This window comes from Oncorhynchus kisutch, linkage group LG14, assembly GCF_002021735.2.
Source record: "Oncorhynchus kisutch isolate 150728-3 linkage group LG14, Okis_V2, whole genome shotgun sequence".
In the NCBI taxonomy this organism is placed as follows: Eukaryota; Metazoa; Chordata; class Actinopteri; order Salmoniformes; family Salmonidae; genus Oncorhynchus; species Oncorhynchus kisutch.
In genome coordinates this window covers 27,320,634-27,345,464 of record NC_034187.2, presented here as the reverse complement: position 1 = coordinate 27,345,464, position 24,831 = coordinate 27,320,634, and the positions used below count along the sequence as shown (strand labels likewise).

At 45.8% G+C, this 24,831-nt stretch overlaps 1 protein-coding gene across 2 annotated transcripts in view; it reads right to left on the bottom strand.

Annotated features, from left to right (window-relative positions):
• Nucleotides 1–24,831, bottom strand: part of tmem63c (transmembrane protein 63C) — a 54,371-nt gene that overhangs the window by 10,902 nt on the left and 18,638 nt on the right. For both annotated transcript variants that reach the window (XM_020499839.2, XM_031788162.1), the window contains exons 2-13: nucleotides 16,022–16,279; nucleotides 6,993–7,072; nucleotides 4,684–4,771; nucleotides 4,142–4,179; nucleotides 3,308–3,450; nucleotides 1,689–1,740; nucleotides 1,454–1,562; nucleotides 1,254–1,327; nucleotides 1,065–1,145; nucleotides 860–980; nucleotides 512–645; nucleotides 202–324 (exon numbers count right to left, since the gene is read on the bottom strand). In XM_020499839.2, the coding sequence (XP_020355428.1) occupies nucleotides 202–324; nucleotides 512–645; nucleotides 860–980; nucleotides 1,065–1,145; nucleotides 1,254–1,327; nucleotides 1,454–1,562; nucleotides 1,689–1,740; nucleotides 3,308–3,450; nucleotides 4,142–4,179; nucleotides 4,684–4,771; nucleotides 6,993–7,072; nucleotides 16,022–16,231 (1,253 nt within the window). In that variant the 5' untranslated portion in view covers nucleotides 16,232–16,279. The remainder of the gene's footprint in view (nucleotides 1–201; nucleotides 325–511; nucleotides 646–859; nucleotides 981–1,064; nucleotides 1,146–1,253; nucleotides 1,328–1,453; nucleotides 1,563–1,688; nucleotides 1,741–3,307; nucleotides 3,451–4,141; nucleotides 4,180–4,683; nucleotides 4,772–6,992; nucleotides 7,073–16,021; nucleotides 16,280–24,831) is intronic.

Genomic DNA, 24,831 nt, shown 5'->3' with positions numbered 1-24,831 from the left:
AAGTCGCTCTGGATAACAGCGTCTTCTAAATGACAAATCTAACTGTAAAAATGCAGGGTACCGCTCGTTAATATGCGTCAGTTTCAAATCCCAAACTACATATTTTAACTCACCTATCAGGTAAGATAAAGCTACTAAACAGGTTGAAAACCAATGGGAGGGAATTTCTAGTCATCATCTGCTTCAGATAACCTCGCTCACCAGATGATGTCGCTTGGTGCCGGGGCGTAGTTTACACCCCACCTATGAGACTGAACTACCGTGGTGATGCTTGACTGCTGTGGTTTCTGACGGCAACGGACCCTGCTATAGTCCTTGACAATACTGCGAAGAGAAACAACACACACAGACACAAAGTCATCACACAAAACAGGCAGACACACACTCATGAACATATTCAATCAAACCCTGTAACAGGAATTTGGGGGAAAGTAAAACATGTAATTTGGCACTGCGGGAAACTGCAGTATAGTGCATTACCATGGTCAGTCAGAGGTCATAGTTTACTCACACAGCAGTCATCCTTTCGTCCCGAAAGGTCACAAAGGCGATGCCCAGCCTCATGAGCGAGATGCGATGCTTCTCTGCATTAAACTCATCAGTCAGTTTCTCCTCTAGCTCACTGTAGTACTGCTCTGCATCCACCTGCAAAGAGTTGAAAATATAGATCAGCTACATACTGGTATTATTCATCAAGTCTTGTTTTATCCCTTATTGTATTTCAATTCAGACAGACGAGGAATCACGTTGCTGCTCAAATCTAAATGAGTTTCTTAGTGCCATCCAGTGGCAAAATGCAATCAATGCAACATAATTACTATGACCAAGATTCACTGGAACATTTCTGTTCCAAAAGCACCTGCTCAAAGCCGCACACGTCACAGCAGAAGATGGTAGCACAGGGGTGGGTCTTCATCATGATCTTCCCCTCCTTCTGGGCCTTAGTGGCGAAATACAGCCTTCCTTTCATCGCCTTCCGTCTGAAACACAACAACTCAAATCTGCACAACGCAATAAAAATAAAAAATGTAACTAATTTCTCCATATTGTCATAGTTACTGTACCTCTCAGAGTCCAGCCTCATCAGTTTGTGTACGTTGAAGCAGAAGCGGAGGTCAGTGACAGTACAGCTGGGGTAGGCCTCACTAGAGTGGAGGGAAAAGGGAGTTAAACCACCTATCCACACCGGCTGTATTAGTATCAGCTGTATCTTGAAAGAGTAAGGAAAGTGGGAAGTAAACATTTAAGATTACTGGAAGTGTTTGGTGATGAGGCCTGGGTCTGAGATCTCTCTGGGGATGCAGGTGATCATGAGAGTCCTGGCCACCTGTCAAGATGGTAACAATAAATTACAGACACCAAATGGTGTCTCTTTCAGGTTTTCTGAGACAGTAACCTGACCATGCTGTTATCATTATACATTTGGCTAGGTTTGAGGAGCAGTCACACACACCTTCTCGTCCTCTCTGTACTCCAGGCGTGAGGAGTGGTGGGCCATACACAGCACTGTGATGATGAAGTAGAGCAGAGCAAAGATACTGTGGAGCCACAGGAAGCTGTCCCTAAGAGGAAAGAAAAGGTTTCCGCATGACTGTTGGATAACCATGATGGTCTCAAGATATTCTTGAACATTTCCTGAATTATTATGAATCCTCTGCAAAAAGTGAAGCCATAGCCATTTGACCTACTTCGCAGGAAGATTAGCCACAGTCGTTCTTCCAAAATTTTCAGGATTATCCCCTATAGAAAAGACAACATGCGACAGTTAATGTGCGTGTAACAGTTATTTTTCTAAAGTAAAGGGAGGGACTTTAAACACCCACACCACTAGAAATCCACTTTTTCTCATGATGTTGCACAAAGTATGACATATCTGGGCTTGAAGTGACAAATCTGAACTGCCCACTTCGTGCAAATTCCTATGATATGACATAGAAATGATTTTCATTCTACGTTTTGTTTCAGGGCTGGGTTTTATTTGAATGTTACCATCCAGTAGCATGGCGTTGTTTATTAACTCAGAAACAGCTGCAAAGCTCTTCCTCTTGGTGACTGAGATGAGCCAAACAGCCTCGAGCCGCCTGAGCTATGGAGCAAATAAAGATAGCACCTCTACTTTCATTTAACAGACAATTATCAAAATCACTTCGTTTTGAGCTAGTCTGTATTACAAATATAGCTGACCATTTTACAAATGGTTTAATTGCATATGATAGCATTTTGCTAACCCGCTCCCCCCGACACCAGAGACGGTTCTAGACCATTTCAACTGGGGGGGCCCATTGCAGGCAAAAGACCATGTTCACAATCATTCAACAATTTATTTGCATTTTCTGTCTAATAACGGATGTAAAAAAAGAACGATAGCAAAAATGAGTTATGTAAAAATGATTTCATACTCCACATTTAGGGGGGCCACAGGGAGGTCCAAAATTGTTCTCATGGGGGCACTGCCCCCCCGAACCGATAGTGCCCGACAACACAAGATGAATGGTTTTGACAACAAACGCTTTGTTCACTTCCCACTAAATAAAATTCAAGGAATTTCTAGATGGGTTAGCGGACGTCGTCACGAAAACGATGTGCATGGTTCCATTGGGCATCATTCAGCATGTTGTGATTCTGGATGGCCAGATTGCTAGCAAGAATGACAAGAAACTGCTATGTGGGGAATCGTTATTGTCTTGTTTCAATTCGGTTCATAATGTTCTTGATACCATGTCTTGTTTTGAGGCGTTTTAACTGATTTAATGTCAATGCTAATATGGGTCAAATTCGCAAGCTAGCTAACAATTGTAACAATGTATTTGAGAAACAAGTACTTGTGCAAATGTATTTGTGTTTTCAGTAAACAAACATCGGAGGCGAAGTATAGCTTACATGTTATCAAAAAGCTAAGCCAACCCAGTCTGTTTCGCCTCATAGTTGTGCACGCGTCGGCTTTGTTGCTAAACAACCAACCTGTCTATAGTTACAAGTCATTTGCGGAGTGCATGATCATGAACAAAGTCATTGTAGCCTATCATTTCACTTCCCCGGTGTCATTTCACTCTGTCTGTGTTTGGATAGGTGGTGTGTGTGTGTGTGTGTGTGGCCTACATTTTAGATATCCATGGGCAGACTTTGTCCATTTGTATTTATAACTGTGGTGTGTGTGTGCATGCGTGCAAGCCCACCCCTGTATGCGTTTGTTTTTGCATATGCATGTGTGGCCTGGTCTCTCCCGGCGAGGTGCCCCTCTACCTCCCCTGGCATCTAGGATATCCCTGGGCCTCCCAACATAGGCCAAGGCTTCGTTCTAAATTACCTAGGAGGTTTCCGGAAAAGTTGACAGGCAGGATGATGGCCAAAGACAGCAGGCAGACCACAGTCATGAGCAGGATGATGTGGCGCTGGAAGGACAGGTAGGTCGTAGCGTCGACACCACACTTACTCCTGATCTCCTCATCCCTGGAGACGCAACACAGAGAGAGAGGTTCTGAAACTGGGGAGGGAAGAGGGGATCTTCCCAGGGTGGCTAAGCGAGACTAAGCGCAGAGTTACAAAGAAGCAGTGTGCAGTTGAGAAGGGGTCTACGGGGAAACAGCATGTACTAGACACATGGGTGTAATGGGACTGTAGTGGGAAGAGCAGAATCCTTCTCTTCTATGGGGAGACAGAGTCAGGGGCTCCGTGGTAGTGATATTGTGGGGCCTGCTCCTCATACCTCACTGCACTCCTGGAGGGTCAGAAAACCCACTTGTCTCATAAAAGAGAAGAAACAAGAGTTGACTGCTGGTCCCACGGCAGGCAGGCCAGGCCACACAGAGAACTTTCAGGGTGGGTTAGCACTTTCCCAGGGATCCCAGGGTGAGGTATTACAGTCAGCCACTAACACAAGAGCTAAAAACAGCACCCAGAAGAACCCAAACTCCACCATAATAATATGGAAACCATGGACACAGAGGAAGTTACGGATCTAAATCCATTTAGTGGAGTTAGAGTATTTGCACTTGCTCGAGTCTATGGTTAACCACGGCACAAACAATTCCGTGAGCACACACACACTCGTTTGCTTTTCGCTGCTTAATGGGATGACAACATTGAAGAGAAGGGCAATAAAAATGATAGAAGTGATAACAGGTAGAGGTTTTACGCTTACTTCATGTGGTAAAGTGTTGTAAGCCAAGAGCAGAAGCCCTAAAGGAGGAAAGACATAAAACATTCAGTGGATCGCTTATCAAAAACAAAATCGATACCACATATGTGGTAGGCAGTGCCAAGCACGCCTGGCCCGCGGTGCATAACATTAAGGCCTACGCACTGAGAGAGTGATGGGGTTTAAATAGGTCTAGTCTGAGGCGTAAACCACTTCACTGCTGTCAAACTCTGGGAGAAGACTCCTGTCTTACTCTGTCCTACTCCCTCATTAACATAGTGTGTTACATTAATGGTGATCTTACCGAGTCACGCAGGCAGGTGTGTGTGTGTATATAAAGTCATTCTCTAAATAATCTGCCTTTTCTTAATGTTTTAGTTTTTTGTTTGTGCAGCTGGATGTTTCATCAACTCAATTAAGGAAAAGTGCTTGATCAGGGTCACAAAAAGAGTGGAATCACACTCAAACAGGGTCACCCTTTATCAGCTATACCTCCAGACCTATCCTACTGTCTGGACTTGGATCCATAATAAAGTTGGACTTACCAAGTCCTTGGTGTCGGAGTCTGACGGGCTGGACTCTGACGGGGACTTCTCCTTCTCACTCTGCTCTCCGTAGAACAGGGACGTGAGGCTGAGCAACAGAAGACATACCAGGATTATCATTATGGTGCATGGGTCTCTTCCTACAGAATAGGAAGGAAGGAAGCTCATCACATAGATCACAAGATGGAAGACACTATACTGCACAAGCAACAAGACTGCACAGTATGAGACTACAGCCGTTAAACACATTCTTGGAAGGATGATTTTCAGTGGCCTGGACAGCATCCTAAAATTATATAGCAAACGTGAACCCATTTTGCAATGAGTGACTGTGGGAAGTTAATATCCTCTCTTTCCAACAGACGGTCAGGCACAGAGCCTGCAGACAGCATGAGCGCTAATTGTGTTGGCTGGGTCTAATAGCTCTTCCGTGCAGGATGCGGTCCTCCCCTTAGAACTCCAGTCAATCTGAGATCATATCAATGATAGGAGGGAGGAGGGATGGACAGTGTTACTGGAATTCAATGAAGCATTGTGATGATCGAGTTTGGTGATGTTTCTTTCAAGTTGAAGTTGCTGACAGCTCTACAGCGTGCCACTTTAAGCGTAATAATTGAATTAGCGCGACGGCCGCCCGCTCCGCGGAACAAACAGATGTCACTGCCCCAGGGTGGCAGAGAGCTGCTGCTGGTCAGGCAGAACTAAATCAACTCCACACTCACACCGGAGTGGCTCCAGGTCAGGCAGAAGTAAGCTGTTGCAGAGCCTCACTCTGCAGACCCACACAGAGGACTGTCTGGACCTCACGTCACTTTAAAAGCTAACAAGGTCCTAAGATTCAGAAAAATCTGAGCTACAATGAGTGTGCCATTATTGCCATCTGCATATTATGGTATCAAGGCTTGGGGGGAAAAAAAATAGTACTCACAGATTGTGATAATGTGTAAAAAGTGATTAAATGGTATGTATGTATACAATACTGAATAAAAATAACATGTAAAGTTTTGGTCCCATGTTTCAAGAGCTGAAATAAAAGACCCCAGAAATGTTTCATTTGCACAAAAAGCTTATTTAGCTCAAATTTTGTGCACAAATTTGTTTACATGATCATGCCGTTGAATCAGCTTCTTGATATACCACACCTGTCAGGTGGCTGGATTAACTTGGCAAACAGCATGATCATTACACAGGTGCACCTTGTCCTGGGGACAAAAAATGGCCACTCTAAAGTGTGCAGTTGTCACAACACAATGCCACAGACATCAAGTTGAGGGCGCGTGCAGTTGGCCTGCCCACCAGACCTGTTGCCAGATAACTTAATATTAATTTCTCTACCATAAGCCGTTTGAGAGAATTTGTCAGTACATCCAACCGGACTCACAACTGACCACGTGTATGGCGTTGTGTGGTGGGTGGTTTTCTGATGTCAATGTGAAGTGAGTGCCCATGGTGGCGCTGGGATTATGGCAATTTGAATGCACAGAGATACCGTGACGAGATCCTGAGTCCTATTGTCGTGCCATTCATCCGTCGCCATCACCTCATATTTCAGCATTATAATGCACAGCCCTATGTCGCAATGATCTGTCCACAATTCCTGGAAGCTGAAAATGTCCCGGTTCTTCCATGGCCTGCATAGTCAGACATGTGACGCATTGAGCCCGTTTGGGAGGCTCTGGATAGACGTGTACGACAGCATGTTCCAGTTCCCACCAATATCCAGCAACTTCACACAGCCATTGAAGAGGAGTGGGACAACATTCCACAGGCCACAATCAACAACCTGATCAACTTTATGCGAAGGAGATGTGTCACGCTGCATGAGGCAAATGGTCACACCAGATACTGACTGGTTTTCTGATCCACACCCCTACTTAATTTTTATTTTTTTAAGTATCTGTGACCAACATATGCATATCTGTATTCCCTGTCATGTGAAATCAATAGATTAGGGCCTAACTACTTTATTTCAATTTACTGATTTCCTTATATGAACTATAACTCATCTTTTAAATGGTTGCATGTCGCGTTTCTATTTTGTTAGGCATAGTTATATTAAAGCAATGTAATAGTGTAACACGAGCTCCATCAAAGTAAGAGAGACAGGAAAACTAAGTATTTCATGAGCATGAGAATGCCTGGGCAGTACCATTTCTTCTCAGGAGGGGGAGCCAATCTCAAGTAGCACAAAGTCAATCAGTCATGAATTATGCTTTCGATACGGATTTCTCCATCTTGAGTGTTGCCTCGACTTCTAAATCAGACATACAGTGAGAATGAAGAAGCTGAGGTGAAGGGCTTTACTCTACCTGTCATTCTCCATCAGTAGAGCCAGACGGCCATAGTCCCATGCAGCCTTCCTCAAACAGGAAAAGATGAGCAAAAGAAACTGCAATACAAAGAACGAGTTATAAGACACACAGAGCTCATCAACCACCACCTCCCTGCGCCTCCATACTGGTCTAAAGCCATGCATGGGCAACCAGGACAATGTTTAACAAGGTATTGGACCCGTTGCCTATTGGACCCGGCAACGGGGCCTATAGGCAACGGGGCCTATTGGACCCGTTGCCTAGTCTACGCCATTTTACCTGCTGTTGTTGTGCTAGCTGATTAGCTGTTGTCTCACCTACTGTTTTAGCTAGCTTTCCCAATTCAACACCTGTGATTACTGTATGCCTCGCTGTATGTCTCTCTCAAATGTCAATATGCCTTGTATACTGTTGTTCAGGTTAGTTATCATTGTTTTAGTTCACAATGGAGCCCCTAGTTCCACTCTTCATACCCCTGATAACTCCTTTGTCCCACCTCCCACACATGCGGTGACCTCACCCATTACTACCAGCATGTCCAGAGATACAACCTCTCTCATCATCACCCAGTGCCTGGGCTTACCTCCGCTGTACCCGCACCCCACCATACCCCTGTCTGCGCATTATGCCCTGAATATATTCTACCATGCCCAGAAACCTGCTCCTCTTATTCTCTGTCCCCAACGCTCTAGGCGACCAGTTTTGATAGCCTTTAGCCGCACCCTCATACTACTCCTTCTCTGTTCCGCGGGTGATGTGGAGGTAAACCCAGGCCCTGCATGTCCCCAGGCACCCTCATTTGTTGACTTCTGTGTTCGAAAAAGCCTTGGTTTCATGCATGTCAACATCAGAAGCCTCCTCCCTAAGTTTGTCTTACTCACTGCTTTAGCACACTCTGCTAACCCTGATGTCCTTGCTGTGTCTGAATCCTGGCTCAGGAAGGCCACCAAAAATTCTGAGATTTCCATACCCAACTATAACATCTTCCGTCAAGATAGAACTGCCAAAGGGGGAGGAGTTGCAGTTTACTGCAGAGATGGCCTGCAAAGTAATGTCATACTTTCCAGGTCCATACCCAAACAGTTCGAACTACTAATTTTGAAAATTACTCTCTCCAGAAATAAGTCTCTCACGGTTGCCGCCTGCTACCGACCCCCCTCAGCTCCCAGCTGTGCCCTGGACACCATTTGTGAATTGATCGCCCCCCATCTAGCTTCAGAGTTTGTTCTGTTAGGTGACCTAAACTGGGATATGCTTAACACCCCGCCAGTCCTACAATCTAAGCTAGATGCCCTCAATCTCACACAAATCATCAAGGAACCCACCAGGTACAACCCTAACTCTGTAAACAAGGGCACCCTCATAGACGTCATCCTGACCAACTGGCCCTCCAAATACACCTCCGCTGTCTTCAACCAGGATCTCAGCGATCACTGCCTCATTGCCTGTATCCGCTACGGAGCCGCAGTCAAACGACCACCCCTCATCACTGTCAAGCGCTCCCTAAAACACTTCTGTGAGCAGGCCTTTCTAATCGACCTGGCCCGGGTATCCTGGAAGGACATTGACCTCATCCCGTCAGTTGAGGATGCCTGGTCATTCTTTAAAAGTAACTTCCTCACCATTTTAGATAAGCATGCTCCGTTCAAAAAATGCAGAACTAAGAACAGATACAGCCCTTGGTTCACCCCAGACCTGACTGCCCTCGACCAGCACAAAAACATCCTGTGGCGGACTGCAATAGCATCGAATAGTCCCCGTGATATGCAACTGTTCAGGGAAGTCCGGAACCAATACACGCAGTCAGTCAGGAAAGCTAAGGCCAGCTTCTTCAGGCAGAAGTTTGCATCCTGTAGCTCCAACTCCAAAAAGTTCTGGGACACTGTGAAGTCCATGGAGAACAAGAGCACCTCCTCCCAGCTGCCCACTGCACTGAGGCTAGGTAACACGGTCACCACTGATAAATCCATGATTATCGAAAACTTCAATAAGCATTTCTCAACGGCTGGCCATGCCTTCCGCCTGGCTACTTCAACCTCGGCCAACAGCTCCGCCCCCCCCGCAGCTCCTCGCCCAAGCCTCTCCAGGTTCTCCTTTACCCAAATCCAGATAGCAGATGTTCTGAAAGAGCTGCAAAACCTGGACCCGTACAAATCAGCTGGGCTTGACAATCTGGACCCTCTATTTCTGAAACTATCTGCCACCATTGTCGCAACCCCTATTACCAGCCTGTTCAACCTCTCTTTCATCTCGTCTGAGATCCCCAAGGATTGGAAAGCTGCCGCAGTCATCCCCCTCTTCAAAGGGGGAGACACCCTGGACCCAAACTGTTACAGACCTATATCCATCCTGCCCTGCCTATCTAAGGTCTTCGAAAGCCAAGTCAACAAACAGGTCACTGACCATCTCGAATCCCACCGTACCTTCTCCGCTGTGCAATCTGGTTACCGAGCCGGTCATGGGTGCACCTCAGCCACACTCAAGGTACTAAACGACATCATAACCGCCATCGATAAAAGACAGTACTGTGCAGCCGTCTTCATCGACCTCGCCAAGGCTTTCGACTCTGTCAATCACCATATTCTTATCGGCAGACTCAGTAGCCTCGGTTTTTCGGATGACTGCCTTGCCTGGTTCACCAATTACTTTGCAGACAGAGTTCAGTGTGTCAAATCGGAGGGCATGCTGTCCGGTCCTCTGGCAGTCTCTATGGGGGTGCCACAGGGTTCAATTCTCGGGCCGACTCTTTTCTCTGTGTATATCAATGATGTTGCTCTTGCTGCGGGCGATTCCCTGATCCACCTCTACGCAGACGACACCATTCTATATACTTTCGGCCCGTCTTTGGACACTGTGCTATCTAACCTCCAAACAAGCTTCAATGCCATACAACACTCCTTCCGTGGCCTCCAACTGCTCTTAAACGCTAGTAAGACCAAATGCATGCTTTTCAACCGGTCGCTGCCTGCACCTGCATGCCCGACTAGCATCACCACCCTGGATGGTTCCGACCTAGAATATGTGGACGTCTATAAGTACCTAGGTGTCTGGCTAGACTGCAAACTCTCCTTCCAGACTCATATCAAACATCTCCAATCGAAAATCAAATCAAGAGTCGGCTTTCTATTCCGCAACAAAGCCTCCTTCACTCAAGCCGCCAAGCTTACCCTAGTAAAACTGACTATCCTACCGATCCTCGACTTCGGCGATGTCATCTACAAAATGGCTTCCAACACTCTACTCAGCAAACTGGATGCAGTCTATCACAGTGCCATCCGTTTTGTCACTAAAGCACCTTATACTACCCACCACTGCGACTTGTATGCTCTAGTCGGCTGGCCCTCGCTACATATTCGTCGCCAGACCCACTGGCTCCAGGTCATCTACAAGTCTATGCTAGGTAAAGCTCCGCCTTATCTCAGCTCACTGGTCACGATGGCAACACCCATCCGTAGCACGCGCTCCAGCAGGTGTATCTCACTGATCATCCCTAAAGCCAACACCTCATTTGGCCGCCTTTCGTTCCAGTACTCTGCTGCCTGTGACTGGAACGAATTGCAAAAATCGCTGAAGTTGGAGACTTTTATCTCCCTCACCAACTTCAAACATCAGCTATCTGAGCAGCTAACCGATCGCTGCAGCTGTACATAGTCTATTGGTAAATAGCCCACCCTTTTCACCTACCTCATCCCCGTACTGTTTCTATTTATTTACTTTTCTGCTCTTCTGCACACCAATATCTCTACCTGTACATGACCATCTGATCTTTTATCACTCCAGTGTTAATCTGCAAAATTGTAATTATTTGCCTACCTCCTCATGCCTTTTGCACACATTGTATATAGACCCCCCCTTCGTTTTCTACTGTGTTATTGACTTGTTAATTGTTCACTCCATGTGTAACTCTTTGTTGTATGCTCACACTGCTATGCTTTATCTTGGCCAGGTCGCAGTTGCAAATGAGAACTTGTTCTCAACTAGCCTACCTGGTTAAATAAAGGTGAAATAAAATAAAAATAAAAAAGTGCCTTGCGAAAGTATTCGGCCCCCTTGAACTTTGCGACCTTTTGCCACATTTCAGGCTTCAAACATAAAGATATAAAACTGTATTTTTTTGTGAAGAATCAACAACAAGTGGGACACAATCATGAAGTGGAATGACATTTATTGGACATTTAAAACTTTTTTAACAAATCAAAAACTGAAAAATTGGGCGTGCAAAATTATTCAGCCCCCTTAAGTTAATAAAAAATAATTCAGTCTCTCGATGTGCAAAACTGATAGAGACATACCCCAAGCGACTTACAGCTGTAATCGCAGCAAAAGGTGGCGCTACAAAGTATTAACTTAAGGGGGCTGAATCATTTTGCACGCCCAATTTTTCAGTTTTTGATTTGTTAAAAAAGTTTGAAATATCCAATAAATGTCGTTCCACTTCATGATCGTGTCCCACTTGTTGTTGATTCTTCACAAAAAAATAGAGTTTTATATCTTTATGTTTTAAGCCTGAAATGTGGCAAAAGGTTGCAAAGTTCAAGGGGGCCGAATACTTTCGCAAGGCACTGTACATTCTGCTTTTATAGTCGTGGCCAAATGCAATTCCTAAGCTCTCTGCATATATAATATCCCCTCGTTGTATCCCATTTCTCTCTGCCTGTCTCGAATGTCTTCCATCTCTTGTCCCTGGGTGGGTGTCCACGTTCCGCTGATGCCCCACAGATGATAATTTTGTGTGATGTTAGGAATGGTGCAGAGGCGGTACGCTGTCACATGGGGGGAAATCAAGGTTTGAAACACACTTGAACTCATCATTAAGACACTGCTATTAACCTTCTGTGTTGTCCTGACTACCAGGGAACAATCACAGTGAATCAATTAAACATGGGCTGGTAGACAAGACTGATAACCAGAGAGAAAATCTAGTTTGACAAGAACTGACAGCGGAACAGAGGTGTACATTCACAAATCTGGAGACAGATGGATTTCTATCATCATCCTGGAGTGGGAAGAGTAATCTTTCTGCATATTTCTAAACACACCGTATTTTATAGAGAAGAGGAGAATGGAGTAGTGTTTGTATCATAAAACGATGAATGTGAAGGCGTGTAAGCAGATCCAGCATTATGGATGGGCCTCAGGGGGCCTAGCCCGCCCCACCTTCTTGCCTGTACAAATAAAATATTGAAATATTGATCATTTATTTGACCGAGACGCATGCTGACGGAAAGACGCATCGATCTCAGTTAAAGCACCCGAGCGAGCAAAACAGCGCCCCTCGGTCTCAGTATGTGTACACCATGTATCTGATGCTGCCTGGACCAAAAGAGTATTATGACATGTCATACTATTTCTGTCCAGACAGCATCAGATACATGGGCTACATATAGAGGGCCGCTGTTTCGCTCACTCGGATGCTTTCTCCTCTCCGGTGATATAATTTCAGCAGAGAGGAAGAGGCAAAACTAGAGGGCTGACTCTCGGTAAAATCTGTCCAGAATAAGCCCAATGCGTTTCTATGGGCATAATATGCAGCTTGTCGCCTGCCTTCCCACCTTTGCAACTCTTACTGTTAGTGCGGAGACATGACCATCTCGTCATTATACAGATCTCTGGTTTCAGCCTCTTGTGAATTGGAAAGGAAAATTGGCGGGTGCAGAGTGCACTGTTAGGATGCTGGATTCTCCTAAAGTAAATTGTTGTTTCAACAAAATTGGCTATAATTACTCGTGTCTAAATTAAATCATTCAAAAGAATTCACCAGGGAGCATGACTTAGCCACAGAGGATCATTAGCTTATTTAAAAAATATTTTATTGTGGATTGTTTCAAATCACAAGTGTGTAGGCCTATGCCTATTTGGGAAGCCCGCAATTTGGGTAGTGCGAGTGGCAAAAGGTCTAGCTGACTGAGTAGCAGCTGTCAGTAATAAGCATCTAAAATGCGTGAAGATAATGTGTTGAGTATCATTTAAAATGTTGCAAGAAGAAGGGAGGGGTGTCTGGCAAAGACATGGCGTGTCTCTCTCCAGAATGCATGTGCTCAGCTCTCCAGAATGCATGTGCTCAGCTCTCCAGAATGCATGTGCTCAGCTCTCCAGAATACATGTGCTCAGCTCTCCAGAATACATGTGCTCAGCTCTCCAGAATGCATGTGCTCAGCTCTCCAGAATACATGTGCTCAGCTCTCCAGAATGCATGTGCTCAGCTCTCCAGAATGCATGTGCTCAGCTCTCCAGAATGCATGTGCTCAGCTCTCCAGAATGCATGTGCTCAGCTCTCCAGAATGCATGTGCTCAGCTCTCCAGAATGCATGTGCTCAGCTCTCCAGAATGCATGTGCTCAGCTCTCCAAGAAGGCATGTGCTCAGCTCTCCAGAAGGCATGTGCTCAGCTCTCCAGAAGGCATGTGCTCAGCTCTCCAGAAGGCATGTGCTCAGCTCTCCAGAAGGCATGTGCTCAGCTCCCCAGAAGGCATGTGCTCAGCTCTCCAGAAGGCATGTGCTCAGCTCTCCAGAAGGCATGTGCTCAGCTCTCCAGAAGGCATGTGCTCAGCTCTCCAGAATGCATGTGCTCAGCTCTCCAGAATGCATGTGCTCAGCTCTCCAGAATGCATGTGCTCAGCTCTCCAGAATGCATGTGCTCAGCTCTCCAGAAGGCATGTGCTCAGCTCTCCAGAAGGCATGTGCTCAGCTCTCCAGAAGGCATGTGCTCAGCTCTCCAGAAAACATGTGCTCAGCTCTCCAGAATACATGACCTCAGCTCTCCAGAATACATGTGCACAGCTCTCCAGAATACATGTGCTCAGCTCTCCAGAATACATGTGCTCAGCTCTCCAGAATACATGTGCTCAGCTCTCCAGAATACATGTGCTCAGCTCTCCAGAATACATGTGCTCAGCTCTCCAGAATACATGTGCTCAGCTCTCCAGAATGCATGTGCTCAGCTCTCCAGAATACATGTGCTCAGCTCTCCAGAATACATGTGCTCAGCTCTCCAGAATGCATGTGCTCAGCTCTCCAGAATGCATGTGCTCAGCTCTCCAGAATGCATGTGCTCAGCTCTCCAGAATACATGTGCTCAGCTCTCCAGAATACATGTGCTCAGCTCTCCAGAATGCATGTGCTCAGCTCTCCAGAATACATGTGCTCAGCTCTCCAGAATGCATGTGCTCAGCTCTCCAGAATGCATGTGCTCAGCTCTCCAGAATGCATGTGCTCAGCTCTCCAGAATGCATGTGCTCAGCTCTCCAGAATGCATGTGCTCAGCTCTCCAGAATGCATGTGCTCAGCTCTCCAGAATGCATGTGCTCAGCTCTCCAGAAGGCATGTGCTCAGCTCTCCAGAAGGCATGTGCTCAGCTCTCCAGAAGGCATGTGCTCAGCTCTCCAGAAGGCATGTGCTCAGCTCTCCAGAAGGCATGTGCTCAGCTCTCCAGAAGGCATGTGCTCAGCTCTCCAGAAGGCATGTGCTCAGCTCCCCAGAAGGCATGTGCTCAGCTCTCCAGAAGGCATGTGCTCAGCTCTCCAGAAGGCATGTGCTCAGCTCTCCAGAAGGCATGTGCTCAGCTCTCCAGAAGGCATGTGCTCAGCTCTCCAGAATACATGTGCTCAGCTCTCCAGAATGCATGTGCTCAGCTCTCCAGAATGCATGTGCTCAGCTCTCCAGAATGCATGTGCTCAGCTCTCCAGAATGCATGTGCTCAGCTCTCCAGAAGGCATGTGCTCAGCTCTCCAGAAGGCATGTGCTCAGCTCTCCAGAAAACATGTGCTCAGCTCTCCAGAATACATGACCTCAGCTCTCCAGAATACATGTGCACAGCTCTCCAGAATACATGTGCTCAGCTCTCCAGAATACATGTGCTCAGCTCTCCAGAATACATGTGCTCAGCTCTCCAGAATACATGTGCTCAGCTCTCCAGAATGCATGTGCTCAGCTCTCCAGAATACATGTGCTCAGCTCTCCAGAATACATGTGCTCAGCTCTCCAGAATACATGTGCTCAGCTCTCCAGAATGCATGTGCTCAGCTCTCCAGAATGCATGTGCTCAGCTCTCCAGAATACATGTGCTCAGCTCTCCAGAATTCATGTGCTCAGCTCTCCAGAATGCATGTGCTCAGCTCTCCAGAATGCGTTCAGCTGTCTCCTGCCAATTCTTGTGCATTCATTGTTTAATTGTGTGAATCGTTTTCCCTTTGTTTATTTTCTATCAATTCTCCATTACAGGTCACCAGTAGGCCTAGTAAATGTACCATTAATTCCCCGTCATTTGGTTACATTCATTTATGTTAATGCCTGTATTGTATTAATTACAGTCATTTACCGCTCTCATTCTCAGACTGGAAACGTTGTTTGAGGAGTTTACAACCTGCTACACTTGTGAGAAACACATTTTGGTTTATTTCATAACCATGAGATTTGTAAATGTTTTCATTGGTTTTTGTTTGGCGTAATCCATGTCAGCAATGAGCATGTGTCTGGTTTCTCGTTCCTGATAAAGTTGAGGGAGAGAGAGAACCTGAGTACACACAGAAGTAGGCCTACCGGGCCTGCTGCATGCAAAAGTAAGAAAGCGCCCATTTGGCAATGTCTGATTGTCATAACTCACCACATCCACCACTAATGAGCTGAGCTTCTCAGTAATTTTTTCTTCACCTCACACAGTAAGTCAACAATGTCTGTTTAGTTCCTCAGTATTTGAAGTATTTCGAACACTCCCAGCTTCGATAATCACCCAGACTTGGTGTGAAAGAGCAAAATATCATGATCTGATGTTTCCAAACATCCAGTGGGATCGTCATTAAAAACAGATGACGCCCCGGAATAAGCTAGATGATATCATTTTGCAAGTTCATGAGGGACAGCTTTGGGTCGACCCGGTTGATGATTTGATACAATGTTGCACTTCACGTGAAGGATGGGTCTTTGGGGAAAATGTCTCTCTGGTACTGCTGTAGCACTGTAGTGTGTGTGTGTGTGTGTGTGAGATTGTGTATACATACATGTATCGGTGTGTCTGTGTCAGCAACATACCAGCCACAGGACAACATTGATGGCGAGGACCGTGGGCACCCCTCCAAAAGGCAGGCCCTGCAGGACACTGCTGCGGGAGTGGGAGCGGTAGCACCTCTCTGCTGCTGTGGTGTTGTCCTCCCCCAGAGAGTCCAGGAAGCCCAGCACATCCAGCTCCATATCCCTCCCATCCAGAGGGGGCGCCCTCACCACAAACTCAGAATCCACCATGAGTGAGCCAAGGCCTAAGTCTCAGGGGCTGAAGTCATGCAACCATAACTGAAGAAATAGAAAAAGGAAAGTGATTCATATTGAACGGTATGCCATGCTTTTGATGTTTGCACTCAATCGCTATCAAAGTATGTCACACATCACTACTTCACAGGAGAGGCATTTGAACATTTTTATCAAAATGCATTTTGGGGCAGAAATGCCTTCATAAACATGTTCACTTTCATGTGCCTTAATAACAAACTTGTATGCCATCTGTAAATACAAATACAATTCTTAAATTACAAGCCTAGTTGGTTTAGCCACGGAAATAGTTAGGAACCTTCTTGCTAGCTATGATTGGCTGAGATAATGGATGGGCTGGATATGCCGAGAGATGAGTTCAGATTGGTCTGCCATGTAGCACACTTCTGTCTATAACATGAGCTGCTTAGTATGTGTAGATAATCCTTGCCATGGAGAACTCTGCTGAACAACATTGCTGCCCTGAATTTAGCAGGTGCTATCGACAAAGATCAATGGGAAGAAGTTGTGATGGACTACTTTCTGCACACGGTCAGTGTGAACCAGAGTGACTTGACGCACGCCGGACCAAACAAGCTGAACAGTAGTTAGCTACAAACTATCAAGTGAGTGGAATTGCAAGCATGTTATTCTTGCATTTCCAAATCAGTGAAAACTGCTAAATTATGGTTGACTATTCCTTGTCAAATATTGCATTGTTATCTGACTGGCCTTGGCATGCTACTGTTTAGGACTAAGGTATGGATTCCCTATGGGCCACACTCTGCCTTTTTCTGTACAGGCACAAAGAGGATCTCTCCAACGCCTTCAGGTCCAGGCGATATGGGCTTGACGGTGTATCTACACACAATACATTTCATCTGGAGGTCACAAAGGACCCAGTGAAATTCAAAACCTCCATCAATCCAACTGTTTGCTGAGATAATGTTTGGCATGTGCTTCCTTCATGTCGCCATATTACTTTGTCTTTTCCATTCACCCCAACACTGCAAAGTACAAAGGCATATTTTTAAGTCTGATTTCAGAGCATTTTCCCCCCAGTCCAATTATAATAGCTGCCAGTGTCCTTAAAGTTGAGGATGAGGGAATGAATGCCATTTAAACAAGAAGTGACTCCTGTAAACCCAACGCCCTCTCTAGAGTGGTTTCTCTCCCTGGGGATATTGCAGTAAGTGTTCATATCCAATAGACTGTATTTTTTTATTGAACCTTTATTTACTAGGCAAGTCAGTTGAGAACAAATTCTTATTTATAATGATGGCCTAACAAAAGGCCTCCTGCGAGGATGGAGGCTGGGATTTAAAAAATAAAAATAGGACAAAGGGAGATCATAGACAACAACATAGCTAGGCAGCAACACATGACAACACAGCACGGTAGCAACAAGATGGTAGCAGCACAAAACATGGTACAAACATTACTGGACACAGACAACAGCACAAAAGACAATAAGATCGAGACAACAATACATCACGCAAAGCAGCCTCAACTGTCAGTGAGAGTGTCCATGACCGAGTCTTTCAATGAAGAGATTGAGATAAAACTGTCCAGTTTCAGTGTTTGTTGCAGCTCGTTCCAGTCGCTAGCTGCAGCGAACTGAAAAGAGGAGCGACCCAGAGATGTGTTTGGGGACCTTTAACAGAATGTGACTGGCAGAACAGGTGTTGTATGTGGAGGATGAGGGCTGCAGTAGATAGGGGGGTGGGGGGGAGTGAGTAGTAGGGGGGAGTGAGGCCTAAGAGGGTTTTATAAATAAGCATCAACCAGTGGGTCTTGCGATGGGTATACAGAGATGACCAGTTAACAGAGGAGTATAGAGTGCAGTGATGTGTCCTATCAGGAGCATTGGTGGCAAATCCGATGGCCAAATGGTAAAGAACATCTAGCCGCTTGAGAGCACCCTTACCTGCCGATCTATACATTAGGTCTCCTTAATCTAGCATCGGAAGGATGATCATCTGAATCAGGGTTAGTTTGGCAGCTGCGGTGAAAGTGGACTGATTACGACAGAGGACACCAAGTCTAGATTTAACTTTAACCTGCAGCTTTGATATGTGCTGAGAGAAGGGCAGTGTACTGTCTAGCCATACCCCCAAGTACTTGTATGAGGTGACTACCTCAAGCTCTAAACCCTCAGAGGCAGTAATCACACCGGTGGGGAGAGGGGCATTCTTCTTACCAAACCACATGACCTTTGTTTTGGACGTGTTCAGAACAAGGTTAAGGGCAGAGAAAGCTTATTGGACACTAAGAAAGCTTGGTTGTAGAGCATTTAACACAAAATCCGGGGAGGGGCCAGCTGAGTATAAGACTATCATCTGCATATAAATGGATGAGAGAGCTTCCTACTGCCTGAGCTACAAGAATGGAATGGTCTACCTTATCAAAAGCTTTGGGCAAGTCATTAAAAATAGCAGCACAACATTTCTTAGAATCAAGGGTAATGGCGACATCATTGAACACCTTTAACGTTGAAGTGACACATCCATAAACTGAGCGGAAACCAGATTATATACCAGGGAGAATACTATAGACTATCAAGAAAGCCAGTCAGTTGATTATTGACAAGTTTTTCAAACACATTTGATAAACAGGGCAAAATAGAAATAGGCCTATAACAGTTAGGATCAGCTTGATCTCCCCCTTTAAATAAAGGATGAACCATGGCTGCCTTCCAGACTCCCTAAATTTTATCAGCATATCGATTGCGCAACCAGGGGTGGAAAGACCTTGGATCATTGTTACTCTAACTTCCGTGACGCATATAAAGCCCTGCCCCGCCCCCCTTTCGGAAAAGCTGACCACGACTCCATTTTGTTGATCCCTGCCTACAGACAGAAACTAAAACAAGAGGCTCCCACGCTGAGGTCTGTCCAACGCTGGTCCGACCAAGCTGACTCCACACTCCAAGACTGCTTCCATCACGTGGACTGGGATATGTTTCGTATTGCGTCAGATAACAATATTGACGAATACGCTGATTCTGTGTGCGAGTTCATTAGAACGTGCGTTGAAGATGTCGTTCCCATAGCAACGATTAAAACATTCCCTAACCAGAAACCGTGGATTGATGGCAGCATTCGCGTGAAACTGAAAGCGCGAACCACTGCTTTTAATCAGGGCAAGGTGTCTGGTAACATGACCGAATACAAACAGTGCAGCTATTCCCTCCGCAAGGCTATCAAACAAGCTAAGCGTCAGTACAGAGACAAAGTAGAATCTCAATTCAACGGCTCAGACACAAGAGGCATGTGGCAGGCTCTACAGTCAATCACGGACTACAGGAAGAAATCCAACCCAGTCACGGACCAGGATGTCTTGCTCCCAGGCAGACTAAATAACTTTTTTGCCCGCTTTGAGGTCAATACAGTGCCACTGACACGGCCTGCAACGAAAACATGCGGTCTCTCCTTCACTGCAGCCGAGGTGAGTAAGACATTTAAATGTGTTAACCCTCGCAAGCCTGCAGGCCCAGACGGCATCCCCAGCCGCGCCCTCAGAGCATGCGCAGACCAGCTGGTCGGTGTGTTTACGGACATATTCAATCAATCCCTATACCAGTCTGCTGTTCCCACATGCTTCAAGAGGGCCACCATTGTTCCTGTTCCCAAGAAAGCTAAGGTAACTGAGCTAAACGACTACCGCCCCGTAGCACTCACTTCCGTCATCATGAAGTGCTTTGAGAGACTTGTCAAGGACCATATCACCTCCACCCTACCGGACACCCTAGACCCACTCCAATTTGCTTACCGCCCAAATAGGTCCACAGACGATGCAATCTCAACCACACTGCACACTGCCCTAACCCATCTGGACAAGAGGAATACCTATGTGAGAATACTGTTCATCGACTACAGCTCGGCATTCAACACCATAGTACCCTCCAAGCTCGTCATCAAGCTCGAGACCCTGGGTCTCGACCCCGCCCTGTGCAACTGGGTACTGGACTTCCTGACGGGCCGCCCCCAGGTGGTGAGGGTAGGCAACAACATCTCCTCCCCGCTGATCCTCAACACTGGGGCCCCACAAGGGTGCATTCTGAGCCCTCTCCTGTACTCCCTGTTCACCCACGACTGCGTGGCCACGCACGCCTCCAACTCAATCATCAAGTTTGCGGACGACACAACAGTGGTAGGCTTGATTACCAACAACGACGAGACAGCCTACAGGGAGGAGGTGAGGGCCCTCGGAGTGTGGTGTCAGGAAAATAACCTCACACTCAACGTCAACAAAACTAAGGAGATGATTGTGGACTTCAGGAAACAGCAGAGGGAACACCCCCCTATCCACATCGATGGAACAGTAGTGGAGAGGGTAGCAAGTTTTAAGTTCCTCGGCATACACATCACAGACAAACTGAATTGGTCCACTCACACAGACAGCATCGTGAAGAAGGCGCAGCAGCACCTCTTCAACCTCAGGAGGCTGAAGAAATTCGGCTTGTCACCAAAAGCACTCACAAACTTCTACAGATGCACAATCGAGAGCATCCTGGCGGGCTGTATCACCGCCTGGTACGGCAACTGCTCCGCCATCAACCGTAAGGCTCTCCAGAGGGTAGTGAGGTCTGCACAACGCATCACCGGTGGCAAACTACCTGCCCTCCAGGACACCTACACCACCCGATGTTACAGGAAGGCCATAAAGATCATCAAGGACATCAACCACCCGAGCCACTGCCTGTTCACCCCGCTATCATCCAGAAGGCGAGGTCAGTACAGGTGCATCAAAGCTGGGACCGAGAGACTGAAAAACAGCTTCCATCTCAAGGCCATCAGACTGTTAAACAGCCACCACTAACATTGAGTGGCTGCTGCCAACACACTGACACAACTCCAGCCACTTTAATAATGGGAATTGATGGGAAATGATGTAAATATATCACTAGCCACTTTAAACAATGCTACCTTATATAATGTTACTTACCCTACATTATTCATCTCATATGCATACGTATATACTGTACTCTATATCATCGACTGCATCCTTATGTAATACATGTATCACTAGCCACTTTAACTATGCCACTTTGTTTACATACTCATCTCATATGTATATACTGTACTCGATACCATCTACTGTATCTTGCCTATGCCGCTCTGTACCATCACTCACTCATATATCCTTATGTACATATTCTTTATCCCCTTACACTGTGTAAAAGAAAGTAGTTTTGGAATTGTTAGTTAGATTACTTGTTGGTTATTCCTGCATTGTCGGAACTAGAAGCACAAGCATTTCGCTACACTCGCATTAACATCTGCTAACCATGTGTATGTGACAAATAAAATTTGATTTGATTTGATTTGAAGCAAATGGGAACCTCCCCAGAAAGGAGAGGCAGGTTAAAAAAGGTTTGAGATACCAACCTTAAAAGAGAAAGGGTATAAACCATCTGATCCAGATCGTTTTTTGGGGTCAAGTTTCAGGAGCTCCTTTAGCACCTCGGACTCTGTGACCTTGTAGCGGGTTAGGGAAAATAGAGGGAGAAGCATCCCGATAGTCGCATTAGAAGGGGTGGGAGATGAGGAAATGTTGGACAGCCAACATGACTCATGGCTGAGTCAAATAGGAATCCTGACTTAATGAAGTGATTAAAGAGCTCAGCCATGTGCTTCTTGTAAGTCACAACCACATCAACTTTAACAGCAGCTGTGAAGAGGGTTTATTCTCCAGGTCTTTAACCGTTTTCCAGAACTTCTTGGGGTTAGACCCACAGAGAGAGGCTACTGGCCCATCACTAGGTATCTTACAAGTGTAGAACTGCTCCTTAAAGTAACTAACTTCGGCCTTCTGGATAGCCTGAGTCCACTTTTTTATTTTACCTTTAACTAGGCAAGTCAGTTAAGAACAAATTCTTATTTTCAATGACGGCCTAGGAACAGTGGGTTAACTGCCTTGTTCAGGGGCAGAACAACAGATTTTTTACCTTGTCAGCTTGAGGATTCGATCTTGCAACCTTTCGGTTACAAGTCCAACGCTCTAACCACTAGGCAACCTGCCGCCACTTATTTCTCATTTGCCTGAACGAGAGCCAGTCAGCCTGACTATGCGTGTGGCGAGCCTTTTGCCAAATGCAATTCTTGAGGTGGAGTAACTCTGCAAGATCACGTCCGTACCAGGGGTTGAACCTGTTTTTAATTCTCATTTTCTTTATGGGGCGTGTTCGTTAACAACACCACTGAAAATATAAAAAAACAAGGTCCAAGCGTCTTCGACAGATGGGATCAAGTTGATTCTATACAAATTTGACAGATGCCAGTTAATGTTTTTTAGCAAGCGTCTATGACAAATTACAGTAAAACAGGTACAGCCATCTGAAGAATCTTCCCAGTGAAAAAACGGATAGCTTACAGCCTATTGGCCGGCTCTCATCTCATCATACCTATGCCTATTATTTAAACATACTGGTTACAGTAGATCTTAAAAACTAGGATAGGTGTTGTGTGCTCCTGCTATTTTTCACCCCATCAACACTCATTTATGTCTGGTGAAGCACCCACTGAGTGATATTCCCTGGTCTTGTCAGCATGCTATGGCAGAGTGAAGGCAGTCCTAGTAACACAGGCTTCCCTCATTCACCATGAGCTGACAGGAGGAAGACATAGGTCTATTAAAAAGCCATGGCTGGCTTACACAAAGCCATGTAAATAACAGAGTAGCAGTGGACTGGAGCTCCAGGTGGAGATAACGAGTGGCCGTCAATCTTCACTGGCCCACAGAGACAGGAAGTAGACTGGTCACATGGCTTGGCTGCCGTGAACAAATTGTCCGTAGAGCTCTGAGACAGGATTGTGTCAAGGCACAGATCTGGGGAGGGGTACAAAACAATTTCTGCAGCATTGAAGTCCCAAGAACACAGTGGCCTCCATCATTCTTAAATGGAAGAAGTTTGGAAGCACCAAGACTCTTCATAGAGCTGACCACCCGGCCAAACTGAGCAATCGGGGGAGAAGGGCCTTGGTCAGGGACGTGACCAAGAACCCAACAGTCATTCGGACAGAACTCCAGAGTTCCTCTGTGGAGATGGGAGAACCTTCCAGAAGGACAACCATCTCTGCAGCACTCCACCAATCAGGCCTTTATGGTAGAGTGGCCTCATTAAAAGGCACATGACAGCCCACTTGGAGTTTGCCAAAAGGCACCCAAAGGACTCTCAGACCATGAAAAACAAGATTCTCTGGTCTGATGAAACCAAGATTGAACTCTTTGGCCTGAATGCCAAGCATCACGTCTGTAGGAAACCTGGCACCATCCCTATTGCGAAGCATGGTGGTAGCAGCAACATGATGTGGGGATGTTTTTCAGGGACTGGGAGACTAGTTAGGATCAAGGGAAAGTACAGAGAGATTCTTGATGAAAACCTGTTCCAGAGCGCTTAAGCACACAGCCTGACAGAGCTTGAGAGGATCTGCAGAGAATAATTGGAGAAACTCCCCAAATACAGGTGTGCCAAGCTTGTAGCGTCATACCCAAGAAGACTCAAAGCTATAAACACTGCCAAAGGTGCTTCAACAAAGTTCTGAGTAAAGGGTCTGAAATCTGATATCAGTTTATTTTTAATACATTTGTAAAAATGTCTAAAAAACTGTTTTTGCTTTGTCATTATGGGGTATTGTGTGTAGATTGATGGAGAAAAAAATGTAATCCATTTTAGAATAAGGCTGTAACATAATCTTGGAAAAGTAAAGGGGTCTGAATACTTTGCGAATGCACCGTTGTCCCCTGGGCCTGGATGAGAACACAGAGGGTATGAACACATCACTCACACTGCTGTGACCTCAGTCAGGGCCTGAGCAAAGCTAACTGCAGCTACGTACACTCCCAAGCTCTCTGACCAATCAATACAAGACCATTTCTTAGCTCAACAGTATTTGTATACACTTTTCACTGAGCAAATTGCCACAGTAAAGTCAATATCATCTGAGCCCTATCTGAACCTTGCTGTACTGCAAAATAATACTTCGATCTGAATAGGAGACACGTTGAACAAGGTAATGTTTTAATTTTAAGGTTCCTCAAACCTTGAGTAATTTATGCAGCAGCAACAGTAAAAGCAGCCAAAACTGCATCACAATGTTGTCCAACAACTGTGCTGTCCAACTATGAGCTTTTAGGAGATAAGAGACAGCAACTAGAGTGAGAACGAGGTTAGAGAGTGAGAGAGTGAGAGATAAAAGAAAGAAAGATATTAGGCATGCAAAATGTCAAACATTACTGGACTCCACTTTGGTGTGATTTCACTGCATCAATGATGTCACTTCTTGTGACTCTAGGGCACCTTACGGTATGTGATATCAGAGGACACCATGAGCCGCTCACTGTGCAGCTGGAGAGCTGGTGCAACAACAGGATATTTCCTGCAGGCATCAATGGGCGAGCTGATGAACTGATAGCAGTGGCAAACAGACTGGGACAATACATTAAAGCTATAAAAACCATTAGGCCTATCTTTCACACTGGGCTAATCTTGTGAAGAGATTGGTTTTCAGATCATTGTGTGTCAACTGTCTGCTGCCAGCAGCATCTGGAAATTTCCCTGAGGACAACAGGAAGTCCCCATGGATCCAGGATAA